This window comes from Episyrphus balteatus, chromosome 1, assembly GCF_945859705.1.
Source record: "Episyrphus balteatus chromosome 1, idEpiBalt1.1, whole genome shotgun sequence".
NCBI classification, from domain to species: domain Eukaryota; kingdom Metazoa; phylum Arthropoda; class Insecta; order Diptera; family Syrphidae; genus Episyrphus; species Episyrphus balteatus.
In genome coordinates, this window is record NC_079134.1 from 80,832,225 (window position 1) to 80,855,838 (window position 23,614).

General features: G+C 31.6%; 1 protein-coding gene across 7 annotated transcripts in view; it reads left to right on the plus strand.

Annotated features, from left to right (window-relative positions):
* Positions 1 to 23,614, plus strand: part of LOC129907232 (solute carrier family 12 member 6) — a 758,459-nt gene that overhangs the window by 406,385 nt on the left and 328,460 nt on the right. For all 7 annotated transcript variants that reach the window (XM_055983333.1, XM_055983338.1, XM_055983332.1 and 4 more), the window contains exon 6: positions 12,171 to 12,273. In XM_055983333.1, coding sequence (XP_055839308.1) covers positions 12,171 to 12,273 — 103 coding nt within the window. The remainder of the gene's footprint in view (positions 1 to 12,170; positions 12,274 to 23,614) is intronic.

The following is a 23,614-nucleotide window of genomic DNA, read 5'->3' on the forward strand; positions in this document are numbered from 1 at the left end:
ATTTTTGAGATTATATAAATATAATGGTTTTAGTAAAAGTTATGACACTTTTATTACCCACAACTTTTGCATTTAACTTTTTTTGATAGGAGGTCTACTTTTGACAGAAATCGTAAGAAAACAAGATTTTCTACACCAACACTTTTTCGCCCACCCACCCTTTTCCACCAATTAGTTTTAATTTATTTTTCCGCTTTCATATACCATTTATCCTAAATTTTCCAACCACCCATATTCTGCTAATAATTTTTTTTATTTTCAAAAATTATTGGCACTGATCTAATTGCAATTTTGATGAACTAAATAATATAGAGATTGAAGCTAATTACAAAATGCACAATCAACACAAAAAGCCGGTATACTGTATTTACAAAATTTGGGTTAATAAAATTGGGGTAACAAAAAAACCCATTGCCATCTTCTTCTCATTATTTATTAAATAAATACATACATTTGTATGTATGTGTTACTGATATAATGATATAAACATTAAAAAAAAAACATGAATAATTGTTTTTTTTACAACCGAACGGGCGGCTTGCTTGGCGGTGGGAGCGGACTAAACGACTTTGCGGCCGGCTGGAAGTCGTAATTTTTGTCCAAGAAAAAATATAAAAATACGACATTGTAGGTCTGAATGTGGTCTACAAATTTTATGTTAATAATTTTTTCGATATTCATCACCCAAAAATAGATTATGTCAAAAAACAAATGGCATGTCCTAAATTTTTGACTTTTTTAATCGATATCTCGAAAACGGTTCATGATACACAAAAAATGTGTATGCATGAATTGTAGAAGTCGTTAAAAGCTACAAAAAAGCTCCTTGTAAAATTTTCGCATCTCGTCAGATAGCCGAGTTATTGTCAAAAAAAAACCTTTTTTTCAAAATGGCGGAAAAAGCTCATAGGAAATCTTGGTCGAAAACTTCAAGTTAAGCTTTTTTAAGCATCCTCTACAACATATCCAAAATTTAGCTTTCTCGGTCATTTTGCATTTCCAAATGTATATAATGACTGGCCTATGAGTTTATTGCATCGGCTACCATTGTAGGGGAGCATCCTAATATAACCTTGAATTTCCAAGTAGGTTTTCCCTTCTTCAAGCTGCTTTCGTATAAGTTTCCGCTATCCGAACTGCAGTGTTTTGCTCTTCGAACTTTAAATAGATTAAAACCGAAACAAATCGTTTTTTGATGAAAAATTGTTCAAATTATATGAGTACTTATTTTTAAATCAAAAATAAATATTCTAAGTTATAAATCGCTTTTAAATTCTTCAAAAATAACTTTAACTACTATTATTTTGAACAGGTCAAATTAGAAAGAACAACCAAAGATCAATGAAAAATTATTTGTCACCTTCTTTTTCATTTTAAAGCTACGATACATTTCTTAGTAATTGACCGTTACAAACTTTGGCATCAAAAAAATTAAATTTTTAACCACAGAAGCACCGTAAATATAAAAAATGTTATTTTGTTGCAGGAACTACTATTATTTTGAACACAGCTGTACATAAAATCCAGAAATAAAAAAAAAAATTGTTACGCTCATGAAACTTGGCAAAAAGTTTGCTTTGGGGATAAGAACCAAGTAAAAAAAAGTCTATAAAAAAAAGTTGGGTGGAAGGGTATTTTTTCGCCCTCCCGGTGAAGGTCAAAAATATACTGAAAAAAATTGTTTGTCGATTATCATCATAGGACACATGTTTTCAAGGTATTTTTTGATGCTGAATGACATAAAAATAAAGTAAATACGATTGCTCTCAGAAAAGTTATAGCCGATTGAAAACAAGGGTGCTTGTTTTTTGACTTCAACAGGTAAAATATAACCGAATCCCATGGGAAAAACATGCTACACTGATAAAATTCGGGATGAAGGTTTTATATAAAGCAGGGACAAAGGATTCATAAAGTTCTTAAAATTATTTTTGGTGAAAGGGTGTTTTCTGATGGGTTAAGTTGTGTGTGAGTGAGGAAGGTATCATAACAGCTGACTTAAATTTTATTAATTTTTAAAACTTGGTGTAAATGTTTTGGTTGGTATAAGAATAAAGAATCTATAAATTGTACAAAATTATCTTGAGTGAAAGGGTGTTTTTTTTAAGAAATGATGAAATTAGGAATTAGTACCACAAAAACTAGGAAAAAATTGTTACATCAATGAAATTTGGTAAAAATGTTTCATTTATAACAGAAACCAAGAACCTGAACAGTCTATACAAGTATTTTAGGTTAAAGGGTGTTTTTTGGGAAGTAGGGAAAAATCCGCGATAAGTCCGATAAAATCAATGGTAAAAATGGTACCCTTACGAAATTCATTAAATATGTTCTCTTTTCAATGGGAATTACGAATAATGTAAGTCTATACATTTTTTTTTATGTGAAAGGGTGTTTTTTTAGAAGTAAAGAAAATATGGGTATATTTGAAAAAGTGTGTATACTAGAGTAATATTAGTGGTACCCTATTGAAATTTAGCAATTATGTTACTTTTAAGATAAGAAACAAGAATCTAATGTGTCTATAAACATTTTCTTAGAGCAATTGTATTGATTTTATTTTTATGTCATTAGATTCAGCATCAAAAAAAATACCTTGAAAACTTGTGTCATATGATGATATTCTACAAACAATTTTTTTCAGTATATTTTTGACCTTCACCCCCTCCCTCTTGTTCGCGAAAAAACACCATTCCACCCAATTTTTTTTTATAGACTTTTTTTTACTAGGTTCTTATCCCAAAAGCAAACTTTTTGCCAAGTTTCATGAGTGTAACAATTTTTTTTCTTTTAAATGCCTATTTTACCTTTACTAAATAGAAATGGAACAAAACAAAAGCCTACCCTACTTAGACGTTAAAATGCACCGAAATAATAATAAAATTATATTTAAATGGTATTCAAAACCTACATCGTCAGGAAGGATGATCAATTACTTATCAACACAACCTAATTCACAAGAAATTAACACAGCAACAAATTTCATAAACAAAATACTTGATATAAGCGACGCGACGTTCAATTCAAAGATGACAACATAAACCAAATCAAAACCATTCTCCAAACGAATAACTATCCAAACGTCATAATAAACGAGCTAATCCAAAAGAAAATAAAGCAAACAACAAACCCGATAAACAAAACAACAACAACTAATAACAAAAACAACATAATCAGGTACTTCAGCATGCGCTATATTCCAAAGCTAACAGACGGTAGAAGCTTACATTCGATCATCAAACAAGAAAGCGCATCCCTTCAAGCAAACAGGTCCGACCTCGGTCCGAATCCGCTCCGCCAGAGGCGGAGCTGAGTCCGACTTCGGATCAGAAACTGGTCCGAAGGCGGCTCAAATTAGTATGGAAATTATAATCACCGCGAAGTCGATTGCATATGTATTGATGGTGTGGTGAAAATCTCCATTCCGAGAAAACGGAGCCGAAGGCGGACCTGAGCCGGAGCAGCGAAAACCTACCAGAAAGAGGAATAAGAAAGGGATGACATTTCGCATTTGCGACCAAAAAAAGAACAAGATTTATTTTTTTTTTCACTGAAACTGTTTTATTTTTTATTTTATTTTGGCAAACGAAATTTTCACAATAAATACAATACATTTTTTTTTTTCATTTTATTTCATTTGATGCTGCTGCTGTTGTTGGTGTTTTTTTAGATACCCAATCGCATGTTTCACCTTCTAGATTTTTCTTCATCATTAGAGATTACATCTACAACACAAGAAGAAACAACATTTTAACCCAAACACTTTGAGCGATATATAAAACATACCTTTTTTGTTTTCCATATTGTTTATAATTTAATAAAATTGTTTATAATTAATAAACTAACATTATACAAACAACGACACGAGACACACGCGACCAAACACTTCAACAAAAAATAACAAAATGACGCTTTGGCTCTTGTTGGCCTTGTCTTTCTTTTCCTTTTCTCATTTTTCACCTCGATTCTCGTTCGACTTTGTGTTCATACACAAAAAGTTGCAAGTGTGTGAGTGCAAGCCCGATTTTCGCGGTCTGAGGTCGGAGTTTCTTTGTTGAACTCAGTTTTCTTGCTTGAAGGGATCATACGCATATAAGTCAAATTCCACACTCAGGAACATTTTCACGAACACCAAAGCTCCGATTGAAAAGAACCAACAACACAACGTTGTCTATGAGGTATGCTGCGGGGGGGACAGAAGGGGAAAAGTGCAATTTGACTTATATCGGAACAACAAAAGGACAACTAGGTATAAGAATGACGGAGCACAAAGCGGATATAAAAAAAAAAGAAACCATCAACAGTGCTATCACAATTCACAACATATAATTAATAGCGGCCATATACCTAATTTCGGTGATATAAGAGTACTCGACGAGAAGAAAACGACGACTAGGTATACCTACTCTTGAAGCCTTGCGGATACAACAAAAACTAAGAAGAACGATGAACACTCAAGAAGATCGAGAAAACACCATTATAAGCTATGCATTAGGAATAACAAAAGTAGTACTTATTAAGTACCTGAAACTACACTATGATAATTTATGTTTGTCTTTTAAATTTGTTAGTCTCTTGTTTTTAATGTTAATTTATTAATTTATTGGTTTAAATATTCTTCTTAGCCCAGTAATTTTAGGCATTTTTTACCCCAATCTGCGGAAAAATACCTACTGGGCTCGATTTTGGTATAGACCTTCGTTACGGCGTTGTTATGAAGATGTGAAAAATCGAAATTGACATCGCGTCCGCGTTAGAAGTTATAGATGTCAAAAGGTCACGAAAATCAGTTTTTCGCATATATCTCGTGACCTGTTGCTCGGAGCTCAATAGGGGTCTATGGAAAATCTGTTCGTCATAAAACTATCTACAATTATTGCCTTATGCATTTTTCTGTAAATCCAACCGACGAAACGTTGGTAAAAGATGGAATAAAGTTTTTTTATTTGCATTTAAAATCAATTGACCAAAAAAGCCTGCATTACCAAATATAAATCTACGAAAAAGAAACTTGTTTTCATATTGCTGTTGGATGGCATTTGATTTTTTTGGGTATCAGAGAAATTTGTGTAACTAGAACTACTATGATTGCTCAGCGGGAAAGTAGGTAGAGGATGTGTTACTTGACGGTATCTTTTGTGCACTGTGCAGTGTGTATAAAAATACACTCCGCTTCAACTGAATAAGCACACAAATTTTCAAAGATATTTGTCCATTTTTTCCTAAGATTGAGCTTTCATGTAACATTTGATGATGTTTACCGTTAGCTTGTGATGTTGAGAAACCAAATCAGAAAGAATAATTCTCAAAGTACCGCTATTTTTTTTCGTGTTCTCTTACAAAGCGTCCCATATGAAATAATGCAGTTTTTTTTTGCGTCAACTGAATAGACACACGGTCTTTAAAGGTCAATATGTTTGTTGATTGTGAGAGTTTTGAGGTGATTGGCATACCAAATGAAAAGTTGAAATGTTCTTAGTGAGATTTTGTCATTTAATTAAAGTTAAAACAAAAGTAGTAGATTAAAAGCTTTGAATACTGTCGACAGAGCTAAAATTAGTTTGTTAAAAGAACAAGTACTGACCGGGTCTGCTTTAGCTACCAACATTGATCGGAGTTTTAGTGTGTTGCCTATTCGTACCTCAGAAATAAAAGTTCGTACAGGAAAAACATGAATTGAGGTAAAAAACGACAAAAATAGCAGTTAATCGACGAGAAATTTTGAGATCTGCCTCCAATTGACTCTGGGGCAAAAATCAAACAAAAAGCTGGTGTTACTGCAAGTGTTTCAACACTCCGCAGATTAATAAACAGCACGGATCATTTTAACTCATTGAAAGTAAAAAAAAAAAAAAACAACTTTAAACAAGCAACAAAAAGGTATTCGATTAGAATTTTCTAGACTCCATATGAGCTGGAGAAATGAGTGACGCAAAGTGGTTTTTCTCATTTGAAAAAGTTCAATTTTGATGGATTTATAATTGAAGTCATCGGGGCCATCAAAATTGACCTTTTTCAAACGAAAAAAACCACTTTGAGTCACTCATTTTTCCAGCTCATATGGAGTCTAGAAAATTCTAAACGGACACGAAAAAAATAGCTGTACTTTGAGAATAATTCTTTCTGATTTGGTTTCTCAACATCACAAGCTAACGGTTAACATCATCAAATGTTACATGAAAGCTCAATCTTAGGAAAAAATGGACAAAATACCTTTGAAAATTTGTGTGCTTATTCAGTTGAAGCGGAGTGTATAAAGACAACATTGACTTCACGCCATGTCTTAAGAACATATCAGCTGTAAGTTATTTTGGAATATTGTTATCTGGTAAGGAATAATGAAATCACTAATTGTTTGCAGCATCAGGGAGAAGACACACGCGCCGTCCGTCCAGGCCTGGAGATTTATAAGGAGAGAAAGAGTTGATGGCCCAAATTAACTTTTCTTTCATAATAATTTTTTCAGGAATTTCACATGTTGAGTGCATAAAGTTTGTAGACTCATAACTCATTATCAAATTCCGAGCAGTGTTGTTCCTCTACGCGTCGACTTTGGTTGTCTACGTTTCTGCGTCATGCCACAATTATTTTTTTTTTTTTTTGAAAGTTTTGATATTATGCATAAATTTGTAAACGTGCTTTTTGAATTGCAAACACTAAAATTTTTTCGTTTTGTATTTCGAATCGAAAAGAGTTCCAAGAATAACTAAACAATAACGGTATGTGATTCGTTTGCTTTAGTTTGGCGTTAAACCATAAGTATTGACCAATTAAGACCATCCTTTTTTGAAAATACACTGTGCTTTACAAGAGGGTACCTACCTACAACAATTCTTTATTGTTTTCCGCCAGTCCAGAATTATTTTAAAAGTTAAAATTAAAATCTTTATTATTTAATAACAGTGGTAACTTTTGAATTAAAAGATTTCCTAAACTCAGGCAAACGAATCACAAAGTTTTGTAAAATAATTGCATTTGCAAATGAAAAATGAAAATACATTTTTATTTAAATTTTGTTTTCAAATTGTATACGAATTTTATTAGGTACTTTAATAGAGTGAGGGAGATACAGTTTTCTTACAAGAAATTAGAATTTAATGCTGTTTGCGTAAAACCCAACACCGACACACGTTGAGGATGATTTCTGATTAAAATAGGTACCTCTATCAAAATAGTAAAGATAAAAAAAAATATTTATGGCGTAACTGAAAATATTAAACAAAATTCTGCTAGTTTTAAGGGTAGATATTTTCGAATTCGTCAGTTTTCAGGTATTTATCAGCGGTTTACAATATAAAACTGATTTAGTTTAGATATTAGATTAAGTGACCTAAGCTTGCTTTAATATTTAATTTGCCTTTAGACAAGGTTGCTAATATTCGTATCTATAAAATCGGTTTACCATTGATGATTAACAAATCAATTTCAAAAAATGTAAGAGAGTTAGCTAATCTATTACAAATTCACAAAATTTGATCAGTCAAATGTATTGAACTGGAACATTGCAAGAAGATTTGGGAAATGATATTCTTCTTAAAAGTTTCGCCGATGACGAATGTAATCAACAAAATTGACCTCCACACAGCAAGGCCACAGAAAGGTTATTTAATATATATTTCATTCACCTCATCATATAGGTTATCAAATAAAATCCAAACTGTTCATGCAAAAATCTGTGTAAAGCCAGAACTATAATTGAGAAAAACCACTTTGAGTCACTCATTTTTCCAGCTCATATGGAGTCTAGAAAATTCTAAACGAATACCTTTTTGTTGCTTGTTTAAAGTTGGTTTTTTTTTACTTTCAATGAGTTAAAATGATCCGTGCTGTTAAATTAATTAAATCTCACTAAGAACATTTCAACCTTTCATTTGCTATGCCAATCACCTCAAAACTCTCACAAACAACAAACATATTGAGCTTTAAAGACCGTGTGTCTATTCAGTTGACGCAAAAAAAACTGCATTATTTCATATGGGACGCTTTGTAAGAGAACACGAAAAAAAATAGCGGTACTTTGAGAATGATTCTTTCTGATTTGATTTCTCAACATCACAAGCTAACGGTAAACATCATCAAATGTTACATGAAAGCTCAATCTTAGGAAAAAATGGACAAAATACCTTTGAAAATTTGTGTGCTTATTCAATTGAATTCAGTTGAAGCGGAGTGTATGAGCAGGTAGATACACAGAAGGATTGATTTTCTTTGACTTTTTGGTTTTTCTTGCTTTTTAGAATTTTTTTCGGCGTTATTATGAATTCCATTCGTATCGAAAATTTGCTACGATTCCCGAAAAAATAATCACAGAATCCGTAGTTCGTACAAATCGTGATTGTGATTATTTTCTGATAAGATGAGTACGTGATAAGGCCGATTGTCTCGCTAGGTAGGTATATCGCGATCGCCCTGGTTGATATGAAAATGTATGTAGATACGTACATATACGGGGTTATTCAGCAGGAAATTGCCAAAAAGCTAGAGCATGTTGGAAATCATATGGAAGGGGGGGTCAATTTAAAAAAAAATCACTTAATGTGAAAAAAAATTATTAAAAATCAACGATTTTACCTACAATAACATGCTATACCTTTTTATAAGGCCAAAAGCTCGTCTTTTATAAAAAAAAATTAATAAAGCCATTTTATTGCATAGTTTTGAAAAATTAATTTTCAAAATCAAAATTTTGAAAAAAATATTGGAAACAAAAATTTCAATCTAATTTTTTTCAAAATTTTATGTTATTAAGAACTAATTTAACTTTTAAAATTCGATGCTCTTATTTGTTTTTAAACAAAAACATTAGAAATAGAAACCCCGATATGGTTGGTAAAAACAGTACTGTGAGCTTCAAAGTTAGATTGGTATTAGAATATATTATATGATGGTTACAAAATAACTCATATTTTAGGTAATTAGAAGAACTACTTCTTCAAGAATAACCCAATTATATAATCATTTTTTATAAAAAAACAAAACCGACTTCCATAGATCAAAACTGTGTTTTATGGTTTTTCTAATAGTTTCTATGACCCGAACTCAACGAAATTGAAATGGGACCACACTGCAGGCACCAGTGTGGTCCCATGTATTGTACAATTTTTCCTTTCGGAAATGGTATCATTTATTAATGTAAGTGTTGCGGTTGTTTTTTAATAATTTTTTTTTATTTTGATAATTTTTTTTTTAGAAAATGCCCCTCCCACCTAAACGGGGGGAGATAGACCCCCCTCTTAAAGAAAAAAAATGTTTGTATTGAGCTCCTCTACAAAAACCCGTTATCAAATCCTGGCGCCCAAGTTATCCTACTACGTGCCGAAACAACATTTTTGTTCTACATATACCTAAAAGTTCGAATTTCTGTATCTGGGTTGAAATCGAAAAAATTTTTTTTATAAGCCAATTTTGAAGTGATTTTCATAAAAAATACCTCGATTGATTGCGAAATAGATATAGTTTTAGAATATACTTTTTAAATAGCATGGAATTTTTGAACTTTGACATCTTATAAATTCTAAGTGGTTTAACCGAGTTACATGTTTTATACATTGTTGAAAAGGTATATTTATCTTCTATCAGAAACTGTAAAAAAATGGGTAAAAAATTGTCGAAGCTAGAATTTTTTTTAATGGGTGAAGGTCCAAAAAACTGTTTTTTTCCCGTAACTCCAGATTTTGGTGGTGTTAGGGGATTTTCAAATACCGTTTCGTAATCAGTGCGACTAGCTCTACAAAACCTGAAAGGTCTCCGCCCGCGTATATTTTGAAACCTCATTTTTGTAACACCGTGATAATTAATAAACAATAGGTACAACCCAGAAATCAAACTAAATATGCAAATCAATCATTGTGTTTTGTGTACATGTCAAATGTGAATACATATTTTTACACACACAAACAAGTGCATACTTTACTTACCAATGCACCCACATATCTAATCCTTTACCTATGTATATCCCCGCACGAACGATATGAATATTACATAATGCAAAGAATTTAGCTGACGAAAAAAAAAATAAACAACCCAAAAATGTCAAATTTTTCAACTCGCATGCGCGAGTGCGATATTACAAACACGAAATGAATTGCTAGGAAAAACCCAAGAGTCAACATCTACTACAAAAATATCTACTATCTACCTGCCTGAGTGAGAAAATAGGAAACAAAAAAAGTATAATGTAAACACAACAAAAAAAATATAAAGAGAAAAAAATCAAGTTTTTTTTTCAATAAATAGAAAGGAACATAAAGAAAGGGTTCATCAGCGCCAAATTACGCAGTGACATTCTTTTGAACTAGGTTTGTATGTACGCGTTATTAATGGAATTTTCAAAGTAAAAAAAGCTAAAATAGACACTTTTTCAACAATTTATATTAGAAATACTGTGAGCAAAAATATAAATTTTTTTTTTGAAACTGATTTGAAATATAATGAAAAAAAAAATAATAAAAATAAATTGTGGATTCTTTGACCTCAAAAAAGGAATGCTAATATTAAAAATTTTTTTTTTACTTTCTTATCTTACGTATTAATAATAGGTGTGTTTTTTATTACAACCGGTCTTAACTAGACAAAAAAAAACGCAGTCTGAGCTAAGCAATTTACATGTTAAATACAACAACACCTTAGCCCCTTGGGCTTAGTTGTTTAGCCCGGAGATTTCTCTGGGCTTAACTTTTTGAAGAGTTTTAAATCTGTGCTACCAAACTCATTTTTTCATAAATTGTTTAGAATTTATTTAAAAACGTGAAAACTCATGTTTGGAAGAACAAAATGTATTAAAATAGTTTTGCTAGCATACATTTTTGTATCTCTTTGTAAAACATACATGAAAAATACAAGAAAATGACGAAAGCGAAAAATATGGCAACTCTAAATTTTTGTTGTGTCTGCTGTTTTCGGAACATTCAATATACAGTGCTGCCAAGATTTCAGGTTAAGCCCCGAGGCGTTTTTTTTGTCCACCTAATGCTGCCTTATATTAGTTTCAAAGATTCATCGACTTTCCCTGAATTCCGAGATTTTACAAATTTTTTAAATAATTCTTTTAAAATGTAATCTTTAGGGCTTGAGCAGCTTGTTAATGAATTGTTATTTAAATATGCTTCTTGCTTCCAACTTTGTCGCCTTGGGCAAATGCCCAGCTTGCTTGATAAAAAAATACAAAAAATACAAAAATATACAACAAAAAATACGAAATAAAAAAAAATATAATAAAAAAAATTTTAAAAAATTAATAAAAATTGGTTCCTGTGGCTGTTCTAGTATTTTAAGTATTTAGTTTGTAAGTTTTAAAATAAGAAAAAACAAAAATAATCGGATTCCAAGTTTTTTTAAAAATTATTTCTTGGTGAAAAATAACAACCTGTGAAATATAAGTATTAAAATATGTATAAGGCCGAAAGGGATCAGAATTAAGAAAAATGAAGTAAAACCTTGAGTGCCCGTATAGGGCCAGTAAGTTAGTTGTAAGTAATTGATAAGTAGGCATGTTTTTATGAATTTTTGTCTAGCTTTAAGATGGTTTTAAGATGATGAAAAATAAAAATTAATTAAAAATTAAAAAAAAAAAATTGACCAATGTAAACATACGAACGGATACCTGAAAGCCCATGGATGGGCTGAAATCTGAATGAATAACGAAGAAACACTAGAATATCTTTTTGGATCACATCACATGTTGAAGTCTAATGAATTAAAAAATGATTTTTTGAAGAAAATTTTTGACAAGAGAAACATTCAAAATCTTTCAATCCTCGAAGTTGTCTGATTTCAATGGCCAAGATAACTTTCTTTAAAATCTATGGATAGGCTATGAATATTTAGATATGACCATTTGTGTATGGTATATTTCTGTGGCAACAAGGAATAACAACATAAGTCAACTTATGTCGAAATTGAGATTTTCACAAAATCTGATGCACAATAAGCGATTCTATCTACCATATTTTTTTCGTATTTTTATCTTAAGCGGTTTATCAGGTAAAAGAAAAATGACATTAGCATTGACTTCTTATGGGAAGCCAAACTTTCAAAACGCTCTCCTGAAAAGTTGTAAAAACTGACGTATGTTGTTTTTCCTTGTTGCCACAGATTTGTGTAGGAAATCAAATCTATAGTATGGCAATGTTGAGAAAATCTTTAAAAAATATTTTTTTTATTTTTTAAAGATCTCTGGGGCCAGAATTCGGAGGAGCTGTGGGGATGCTTTTTTATACAGGTACGACACTAGCAGCAGCTATGTATATTGTCGGAGCGGTAGAAATTGTACTTGTAAGTATTTCATTTGTTAAAAACTCAATTGACTTAAAAATGATGTTTATACAGGGTGTTCAACAAGGATTCAATTATGGATCAATGCATGCTAAAACGTATTTTTATTTTTTTTAAGTGCTTAACAGATTAATATTTTGAACATTATTATATTATTTGAAACTTTGAATAGAATACTTATTTGTTGTAGTTTTTTTTTTTTGGTTCTCCCAAACTCCCAACAGGGCAGGCTGAAACTTAACACGTAGTTTTTGCCTTTCTAATATAATTAATGAAGCTCACTGAAGTTAGCCCCGCGAAATTTTTTTTTTTATTTGCATTTTTTTTTTAGTTGTAATTCATTGTTGGTTGATTGATCGATCACTAAAATCTTTTGTTCGTTCTACGTTTATTAATAAATGTGCGCTTGATAATGAAAGTGGACTAAGTCACTTTTTGCATTGGTTAAAGAAAAACTTACATAATAATTTTCTTATAACGATTTAATTGTATTTCTTTTATGAAATCACAGAAGGCGCAATAAAGAAATTAATTTACTGCAATTTCGCGTTCAAATAAACTTTACCCTTATACTCCAGTCAAAGCGTCATTTGACCTTGCGCTGAGAGGCACTGTCAGTTTTTCTTTCATGGATCGATAGGGGTATATTTAAAAGGCTTAAACCCAATTTCTCACCACCTGATCATTCTTTTTAGCGGAGTTATTCACAAAAATGCATTTTTTGGGATATTTTACTTCTAAGCAAATATCTTTGCTCCAGATTGTCGTAGACCAAAAAATAAACATACATTCTCTTCCTTATAATATTTTCTATCGTTATATGTAATTTCATTGCATTTGAGTGAGTAAATATAAAATGGCAGCCATTTAATGTAAAATTCTTGTTGTTAAAAAAACACATTTTTGTCATTATTTCGAAAAAAGCTTAAATCGTGATTGAAATTTTTCTAACCAATTTTGTAGTCCTGTTCATGTCCTGCATTTTAAAGAAAAAATGAGCTCTTTATCACCAAAGATGGCCGAGCAATTGATAAATGAACGCATGCAAAACCGGTGCGAAAACACCCAAAAATATCGTTTTTTGGGAATAACTCGACTTCAGAATGTCCTACGGCAAAAAATAAAGCAATGAATTGTTCGTTACAACATTTTCTATCAATTTAGTGCACATTCTTTTTGTTGAAACAAATAAAAAATAAGTAATATAAAGTCAAAGTCGTTTTTTTGTTTAGCAAACTCTTGCCTTATTATTTTGCAAACGGTTTAAGTATTGGCTAACTAAATATTATTGTAGTCCTTTAAATTATCTACAATTAAAAAAAAAAATTGGCTTTCTACGACCCACGGGAGCCGAGTTATTATAATTTTAAGAAAGCATTAATCCGTAAGAAAATTCAAAAAAATTTCCCTTGTTTATGATTCGAATACTAGTTCTCAGTGAGAGGGGTTGTTTTCATTGTTTCTTGTTATAAGAGAATTTGTCTTATGTTTTTTCGTTGGTCATTTGGACCTTTTTTAAAAAATTAATTTCTCGGCTCGTGTGGGTCGTAGAGTGCAATTTTTTTTTTTTAAATTGAAGATAATTTAAAGGACTACAATATTATTTTATTTTAATAGCCAACACTTGCAAATATTGATTTGTTAAAATCAAATTTTTAGTGTGTAAATAAAAAATATATTCTTTTTTGGCAAACGGGTTGCATGAACAACTTTATTAACTTCTCATTAAAAAATACAAAAACATGTTAAAAAGTAATCACGCTTTGCCCCACGACTAAAATGCTAAAACTCCTTCAAATTAACCGTTCAAACTAACTTCAAATTAAATTTTAGAAATTTAGGATTCTCCTAATTTCACTTTATTGTTTTCTTTTTGTTTCATCTAAAAACACTAATAAACGGTAAAGTTATTCTAAGAAGAGTGAGTAAAAAAACATGAAATTACAACAACTTAACGAAGCATTTTTTTCTAATAAAGAAACAAAAATCTGTTTCACGTACTGCATGAAAACACATTTGATCATTATAAAACAAAAAAAAAAAAATAAAAAGTTTATAAACAACGGTGCCCCAACCAAAATTCTGATTCAATCTAAATTTGCAGGAAAAAAATCATTTTCGACCCTTATAAAAATCGCACAAGAAATGTTTCTAAAATTTAAATGATGCCAAAATTCGTACGTTTATTACCTTTTCAAAAAAGTACGTTTCATAAGATTATCTTATAAACTGCAAAAGTTATACAACAATTAGTCAACCATCTTCCATTAAAATGCTATGGAAACCCCCCCTTAAACAAAAATTAGTTTTAGGCTAGATTTGATGCCATTTTTAGGAGTGGCTTAGTCCACTTTCATAATTAAGGGCACAAATAATTAAATACATTTTCATCCATAAGTTAGCCCCCGTAAATAGAAATTCGTTTTTTTAGTCCGGTCAATTCAGACATCCATGGTTACATTAATAATTCCCAGCTTGAATTTCATTATTCAGCTTGAATTTCGTTCTTCAATGTAAAGTTACTAAAGTAAGTTGGTGATAAAAAAAAAGTCTTAAAGTGTTTGGCTACTTTTGCTCAATTTTTGTTTTTTTCAGAGGATTTCGTTCCCAATCCTTAAAATTTGGCAGGTTTCATATTTTTGACCAAAAAGAACCAAAACACACCTATTATTTGCAATTAATTCACTACAAGTGTTTTATAGAGATCACGTACATAGGAAAACGGCTATTATCAATAACATCAGTAAAGCCAGGAACGGCTGTTTATAGCCAAACCGGCTCCTTCAAGTTTTCTCTGGCTCCTTCAAATTCTGATTTCCGATTTATCAAAATTTGGCTCCTTAAGTTTTCAATTTGGCGATTTTTGGCTCCTTCGAAATTAAAAGCTTTTATAATAAAAGTACTTGATTATTATGATCACGCCTTAAAAGTCTTCGAAGGAGAACTAAACTTCTTCGAAGTAGAATCTGACACGTCTTGCTGAAAAGCGCAATTGTGAATGAACCTACTTCCATTTTCATTCATATATGAGGCGTTCAGAATTATAATGGGTAAAGTCCACTTCTCTTTAGGTTGGATGTTTTAAGTTCGTTTTATGTCAAATAAAATAAAAGAAAGAAATTTTGCAGATATAGAGCTATCGATCTGTGAAACATTTATTTCAAAAGTTCTTTCAGTTTCTGAGAAAAAGCTTCTTAAAGTTCAGAAGAAAGCACAAATTTCAAATGGACTTGACCCATTATTGTTCTGAACGCCTCATATTTTATTCCCACTTTTCTACGATGTATATTTGTTTTGTTATTTATTACTAAAATAAAAATTAAAGAATCTAACTTGAAGTCTGATAAATTTAATACCGAGTATTATTTATTTTTTTTTATGTTATCATAATATCTAAGTTTATTTGAAGTTGGAAAAAAATGATAAAACAAAAATTTTTAAAAATGGTACAAAATACATTAATATGAGTTTTTCTGAACAATTTTTGAAATTGGCGATTTTTGGCTCCAAGATTTCTAAAATTCGGCTCCTTGCCTCTAAAATTCTCTGGCAAGACTGAATAACATCAAGTATAAGAACAAGACTTATAGTGCAGCGGTCACAACAGAAATCTGAAATCTGTCAAACGATAGTGCTTTCTCTTTTTTCTTATTTGGTCTTGTCGCTTGTCGCATAACAAAAACAAAGCAAACTACAAACATGGCAGTGTGGCCTCGTCTTGTGTTTTTATTTTTATTATTGCGTTTTTGTGGTTTAGTGTTTAAAACATATAACCTTTTGAAGAAATAATAATAAAAAAAGTGTAGGAAAAAAATAAAAGAAAATATTTTGATATTTTTCGTTTCTATATTTTTTTTTTCTTAATTGGTGTTGTTTTTTTACATATTTAGATGAACAAATCAAGTTTCAAAAATGGCGGTGTGGCTTTGTCTGTGTGTTTTTATTAAAAAAAAAATGAATAGTAAAAAAAGTGTTTCAAAAACAATACAAAGAGTTGTTTTTTTTTGTTGGTTTTTTGTTTAAAGTAGGCCTGTTTGGTTCTTTTTGGACAAAAATATGAAACCTGTCGTGTCAAGTTTTAAGGAGTGGGGATCCTCTCAGAGAAAGGAAAATTGTGTAAAGTATCCAAACGCTTTTAGCACAAAATTTTCAGCTACATTTTCAACAACAAAAAAAAAACACCAATTGAATAAAAAAATAAAGAAATGAAAAATATCAAAACACTTTGTACCTAGGTATTGTTTTTCTATTTTTTTTATTCATAAAATATTTATAAAATAAAGCACTGAACCAATTAAACTAAATAAAAAAATAATGAATAACATTAGAACATGGTCTGAGCAGATTTTTCATTTTTGGCCCTATTTTTGAAAAATAATTTCATGAAAAACATCAAAATTGCTCATTTTCAAATGCATTTTTAAATATGTAGTTATATGAAAAAAGCAATATAATTTTCCCCAAATGACAAAATACCTTCTTTAATTGATCCACAAAAAAAAAGTATCAAAAAGCTACTTATTATTGCAAAATAACACAATTTATAAAACTCTATTTTTTTATCAAAAAGTCGTTACTTTCTGTTAACGGCTGTTTTTAGTTCATCGTTGTTTTCAGGGTTGTTTTTTCGAAGATACCTCTTTTTTTGTTGGAAGTAAGCAAGTTGGAAGTAAGAAGATAGAAAAAAACGGTTTCGTCAAAAAAAATGGTTAAAATGGATGTTAGACAGAGAAATGGATATGGGTACATACATCTTTATATGGATATGGTGTTTAGGGACGAAAACTGGTTTGGAATATAATATTTTCATACAAAAGTGTCAGAAATAAAAAAGAAAACTTGTTTTCATGTTGTTGTTGTGGATGACATTTGAGTTGTTTGTCTATCTGAGAAATTTGTTGCAAGTGCAGAAAACCGATCATTCAATGTGTAGATACAAGTGATCAAGCATCAAGTGATTAGTAAGTGAATAAAAAGTGAAATTAAAGGAAAGAAAATGGGTAACCACACACTTAAAAAAAACACGAGAGAGTCGGAAGGAAATTAGTTTTAATCAAGCCAGAAATTTGAGAAAAAAGTAAGTTACCTATCAAGATGAAAAAAAAAAACTTCAAAGTGAAGATAATAAAGTCGTACATACAGGGGCGTACACTCCCTTGGGGCAAGCGGGGCGGCGCCCCGGGGCCCCCGACCGACCCCAGGGCCCCCACTGGAGACAATGCAGAGAAGGAAACTGTTAGCATAAATTGAGTTACGAAGTAAATTAAAATGTATTTGAATCATTTCGGATACAAGGGAGACACATTATGTCATTGATTATGTCATTGTTTTTAAATCAATATATATTCATTTAAAAAAAAAGTTACCCCAGGGGCCCCAAAAAAATAAACTGCTTTTTTAAAAGAAAAATTATTATTTTATCTTAAGGCCCCCAAAAATATTTCTTGAAAAATCCTTGCAACCACAAATAATACAGAAAAGCAAAAAAGTTTTGTTAATCTCATACCAAATATTACTTCAAGTCAATACATTATGGGGCCCAAAAAAGCAAACAACTTCAGGCCAGGGCCCCAAAAGGGGTTAATTCAGGGCGTCAAAAAAAAAAAATTAAATAAAAAAAAAATGTTTTTTGAATTAAATTATATTTGTTGATGGACTACTAAATATTACTTAAGAGCCCCAAAAAATATGACTTCGGGGCCCTAAAAATATTATTTGAAGGGTCCCAAAAAATAATTTTGCAGGAACCCCGTTAGTTGAGAGGCAATCAAATATTAATTTGGGGCCCCAAAATCTATTACTAAGGAGCCCAAAAATATTCATCAAAATTTCTGATGGCATGACAAATATTATTTGAGGATCCTCAAAAGCTATTACTTCAGTGGTTCAAAACAATCAGGGCCCAAAACAAAACATTACGTTATTGGTGGCATTCCGAATATTACTTCAGAACAGAGGCCCCAACACCTTTTAATTCTTGGCTCCAAAAAAATTATATTACTTAATTTTTAGGCCCAAAAAATAATTTTTCAGGGGCCCCAAAAGAAATAAACTATGTTCGATGATCGAAAATCAAAGGAATACATTTTACTTCAGAACAGAGGCCCCAAGAACTATCAATTTTAAGCTAAAAAAATTTATTTTAGGGACCTCTAAATATTTAATTTTTGGGGGCCCCAAAATTAATTTTATGTAAGTATAGCAAAGTGCATATTAAAACATTAAAATAAACCTTAAAATAAATAATCCATACAAAAAAAATTTATGGTGAATACGTACTTTTTTTGTATCTTAGGGGCACCCGAATATCAAAGGGGCCCCAAAATGTAGTATTGCCCCGGGGCCACGGCGACTCAACGTACGCCACTGCGTACATAATAATTTCAAATTTTAAAAAATTAAAACAACCGGGAAAAGTAAATCCTGCAAATGCTCTGCCTTCTACCCTACTTTTAGTAAATCCTGTTCTGATTTTGAAATTTATTCATATTTGACATTATACAATAAATTGTCGTTACTGAAGTTTTATAAAAACATTTTTTTTTAGTTCCTGAAAACAATGTTTTCTTAAACAAAAGTCCCTCTAAAGATGAGAGCATCTATAAAATAGAAGGAAGACGAATTGTAGACCTCCAATATTTCTTTGATGAGTTAAAAAGTATTGAGTGGTAAGGTTTCCCCAGTAGCCCTATTACACCAAACAGAAAAACAAAAAACAGAAAATATTTGAATTCATCCATTTTCTTCTGTGGGTTTCCTTATTGACATTCCACGAGGAATTCGAGGATCAACAACTAATTCAGGAAGAAGCAAATTATTGTAAAATTTTGCAATAAATAAATTGTTCCAGAAATCATCGTCTCGTTTTATTTCCTCCACAATTTGCACTCACAGCAGTGAGCAGTAAATTGTGTCAATATCAGTTTGTAACACTACTGCAAAAATACATAATTATAATTTCAGTATGCGAAAGAGTTAGGTATTTTAGTATTATACGGAAACATAAAAGATAAACTATTTCCTTATCTCATACATAAAATCATTCAGTGTTCCTTTCCATATTTAGTCCTCTTATAGACTAAAAGTTGAACAACGGCCCATGAATGATTCCCAGAGCAAGACTGCAAACAAAAAAAGAGAACAAAAAAGTACCTACCTATCTAAAATCATTCGCATCCGCATGCAATAATAAATGAAAATATTAGTTGAAAAGAAGTATGGTAGGTATTTAAAAATAGTAAATGAATAGTATTTTTAAGCTCCACACAAAGTTTCAGCCCAATCGGTTAAAAACTGTAGGAGTTAGTTGGTCGCCCGATGGGAGCACAGGATTTTACTATCATCCTGAACTACACCGCCATTTAAAAAATTTCACATCATTAAAAAATTTAACATTAGCCTATTCTCTTACCTATTAATATGCTTAATTAAACTAAACAAACACCAAAAGAAAATAATATTTCTTCTTTGTTTAATACGGTGATGAAAATGACGCTCGATTTCGTGGTTTACAAGGTGTTATTACCTCTTAAGGAAAAGGATAAAGACGCGATCTTGGAATTCTTGAACCATTACCATACTAAACTCAAATTTACAGTTGAAACTGAGCAAAACAAAAGCTTACCCTACTTAGATATCAGAATCTTCAGAACAATAAACAAAATCAAATTTAACTATGGTATTCAAAAACAACAGCATCTGGTAGAATGATAAATTTAATCTCGACTCAACCCTTACTACAAAAAATCAATACGGCGAATAATTTTATAAATAAAATAATACAAATAAGCGATATAGAATTTAAAGAAGAAAATACAAAAACAATAAAAACAATACTACGCATGAACAATTTTCCAAACTACTTAATAAATAATTTAATTAACAAAGCCATCAATAAAACAAATCAAAAGAAAAATTCTCAACAAAATCCAGACGTTGGCAACACTATGCGATACTATGGTATTACATATATTCCAAACTTAACGGATCAGAGAAACTTAAATAAAATAATAAATAAATCAAAAACAACAATAAAACAATTATTCACCAACACAAAAACCCAAATAGAAAAAGAACAACAACATGACATAATTTATAAAATTGTGTGCAGTGGCAAGGAGGGGGAGTCGTGCAATCTGATCTACATTGGGCACGTTCAAACACCTATCGGATAGGCTATCTGGGACATAAACAAAAAATACCAAGACTGGAAACTCGGCGGTCAACTGACGTTTGCCTACAAGCTGCGAGGTGTGGTGAATGTCGTGAACTTATCGTTGTGTTCGTGTCCGATGTGTGGTGAATGTCGTGAATCTATAAATGTGTGCGTGATAACGTCATTTACCAACGTGGTGGCTTTCACATATATTCACAGACAACACTGTACACAAAAGGGTTTTGGGGGGAAAGACGTACGAAAGTTTCCAGTCTTGGTATTTTTTGTTTATGATCTGGGATAGCCGTATCTGGAATATCTCTTTGAACGAAAAGCTATCCAGATAGCTTGCCAAAAAAGCTACAAAAAAATATGTAAATATTGAAAAGAGGAAATTGTTTCATTTGAGCAAATTCCTTTGTTTTTATTGTTGCATAGTACTTGCACAATCGATTTAACTTTAATTCTTGCAAATTTATTTTAATTTCAAGCTGAATAATCGCGCGAAATGAAATCAAAATAAAAAATAGCCAAATCTTTATCAGCTGATCACTCGGATACCTGAGGTATACCAAAAATTCTCGGATATCTTCAGATTATTTTTTGACAGAAAATGGTTCGTTTCTTTGCTAATTTTTAACATTGTTTACAACAACAAAAAGCTATCCAATAGCTTTATGTTAACTGTTTGAACGTGCCCATTGGGACAACAAAGAGATCATTGGAGACGAGACTAAACGAACACAAAGCGGATATTCGGAACAAAAGATAATCTACTGAGGTGCGTTCTTTTTCTAACAATAGTTAACTATTGTTAACTATCGTTAACTTTTGTCGTTCCTAAACTACAAAATAGTTACGAGATGACCATCGTTCCTAAACTCGTTTTAAAGTATCAAATAGTTACAAATCGTAACTATTTCCAACTCACCTCCATGATATGAGTTGAACATTCATGAGATTGTTGATGTGTCAAAGTGGATGTTTTGTTTACAAAACGAACACATAGATTTTTTGAAGTTATACTTCTTATGGGACGGTGGGTATGAAAATTTGTTTTTTTGACAAGAATGTCAAAGGGATTATGACGCGATCGCCATCTCCGAGACAATTGGGCAGCAGGGCTGTCGTTTTACCTTTAGAGTTGATAGTACTTTAGTATTAAAAAATGCAGTACGCCGCAGTTCGGTAAAAAAAATACACAATACGTGGCAAGTTGCATATTTCATGTCGCAAGTTGCATGTGGCATGTGGCAAGTAGCACGAGGCATGTGGCATTCAGTATGTAAAATGTGGCAAGTTGTATGTGGGAAGTTGCGTTTGGCAAGTATCATGTGGCAGAATTCATGTCGCAAGTTGCATGTGTCAAGTTGCATGTAGCAAGTAGCATGTGGCAAGTTGCATGTGGCAAGTTGCACGTGGCAAGTTGCATGTGGCAAGTTGCATGTGGCAAGTTGCATGTGGCAAGTTGCATGTGGCAAGTTGCATGTGGCAAGTTGCATGTGGCAAGTTGCGTGTGGCATGTGCCACACGTCATTTTCTGAACGGAAAATTGAGTAAATTGACTAAATTAGTTTGGATGTTATGCTATTGTCAAGTTTTGAAATTTGTTTAAGAATTTTACCGGTCGCATGGGTAAGAAACCAAACTTCACTTAACTATAATGAATAAATAAAATTAATTATAACCGATAAAGCACTTTTTAGTTGTTTTTCACACCAATAAATTTAATTTTGCTAAATTAATTCTTTAATTAAAAACAATCTGCTGTCATGTTGACAAAAAAAACTTTCCTAAATGTTTAGGGAAAATTTTCTTGCCTAACTTTCCAGTCAGCTTTCCAATAAAATTACCTAAATTGGAAGGATTTTTTTGACAGCTGACCAATCAGAGACCGAGAATTTACCTAAATATTTAGTCCCTAACGTTTCTGAACCTGCCCATTACACCGGCACACAAAAAAAAAAAAAAGTGTCATGTACCAAGCACCAGACCTATCTTTCTATATGTTTTTGGGCATGCTAAATCCGAATTTGAAGTCCGTTTGGCCCCATCACCCTCCAGTTTTGAGCTGTGAGTGCATTTTGTTTGAATTTTTATGACATTTTTGGAGTTTTTTTGCATTTTTCTCAAAACTGAAGGGTGACCGGGCAAAACGGAATTGAAATTCGAATTCAGCGTGCCCAAAAACATATAGAAAGATAGGTCTGCTTCCTGGTACATGAAACTTTTTTTTTTGTGTGCCGGGGATGACAGCGACATGTCGCGACAGCGCTAGCACACAAAAAAAAAGTTGTATGAACCAGGAACCAGACCTATCTTTCTATATGTTTTTGGGACCGCTGAATCTGAATTTCAAGTCCGTTTTGCCCGGTCACCCTCCAGTTTTGAGAAAAGTGTAAAAAAGACCCCAAAAAAGTCAAAAAACTTCTTTTTTTTTGAGTTTTTTGCATATTACTCAAAACTGGAGGGTGACAGGGCCAAACGGACTTGAAATTCGGATTTAGCGGGTCCAAAAACATATAGAAAGATAGGTCTGGTTCCTGGTACATGACACTTTTTTTTTTGTGTGCCGGTGTTATCAATCATCTATCAATTAATACATTTTAATGTAACAAAATAATATTTTCATGTAAGTTTAAACAATTTTTGTAATAGTGTAAAAAGTTTTCAATATGTATAATATTTAACAGATTTACCCCTGAAGAAGTCGAGAAATTACGACGAAACGTAGGGAAAAAGTATGAAATAAAGATTTATATTTGCATATAGAAGGAAGTGACCAAAAAAGCCCGATTCAACATACACATTAATAGTTCAAATAATTGGTCAAATTATCATTAATGCTATCAGATTTTTTATTTTTTAACTGTTTTTGATTAATTTGGCATGACATTGCCACCATTAAAAAGGTCTTAGTAAACGAGGCGAGCTTCGTTCTTTTACGACTTGGTAAAAAGTATTTTTATTAGTCTCAAAGTTCTTACAATGATCCGCCACTTCACATTGGCTGAATGCTATGGGGATTAATAGAAAAGAAGCAATTTTTCAGGAAATGGGAGTCCTGACAAATCAATTCTGATTGTTCACCGCTCACTGGTAAAGACCGGAGGAGACATAATATTAGCAGCAAGAAGCGAAAAACTTACGGAACTTGAGACAACTTTTTTTTTTGTTGACAGGAGG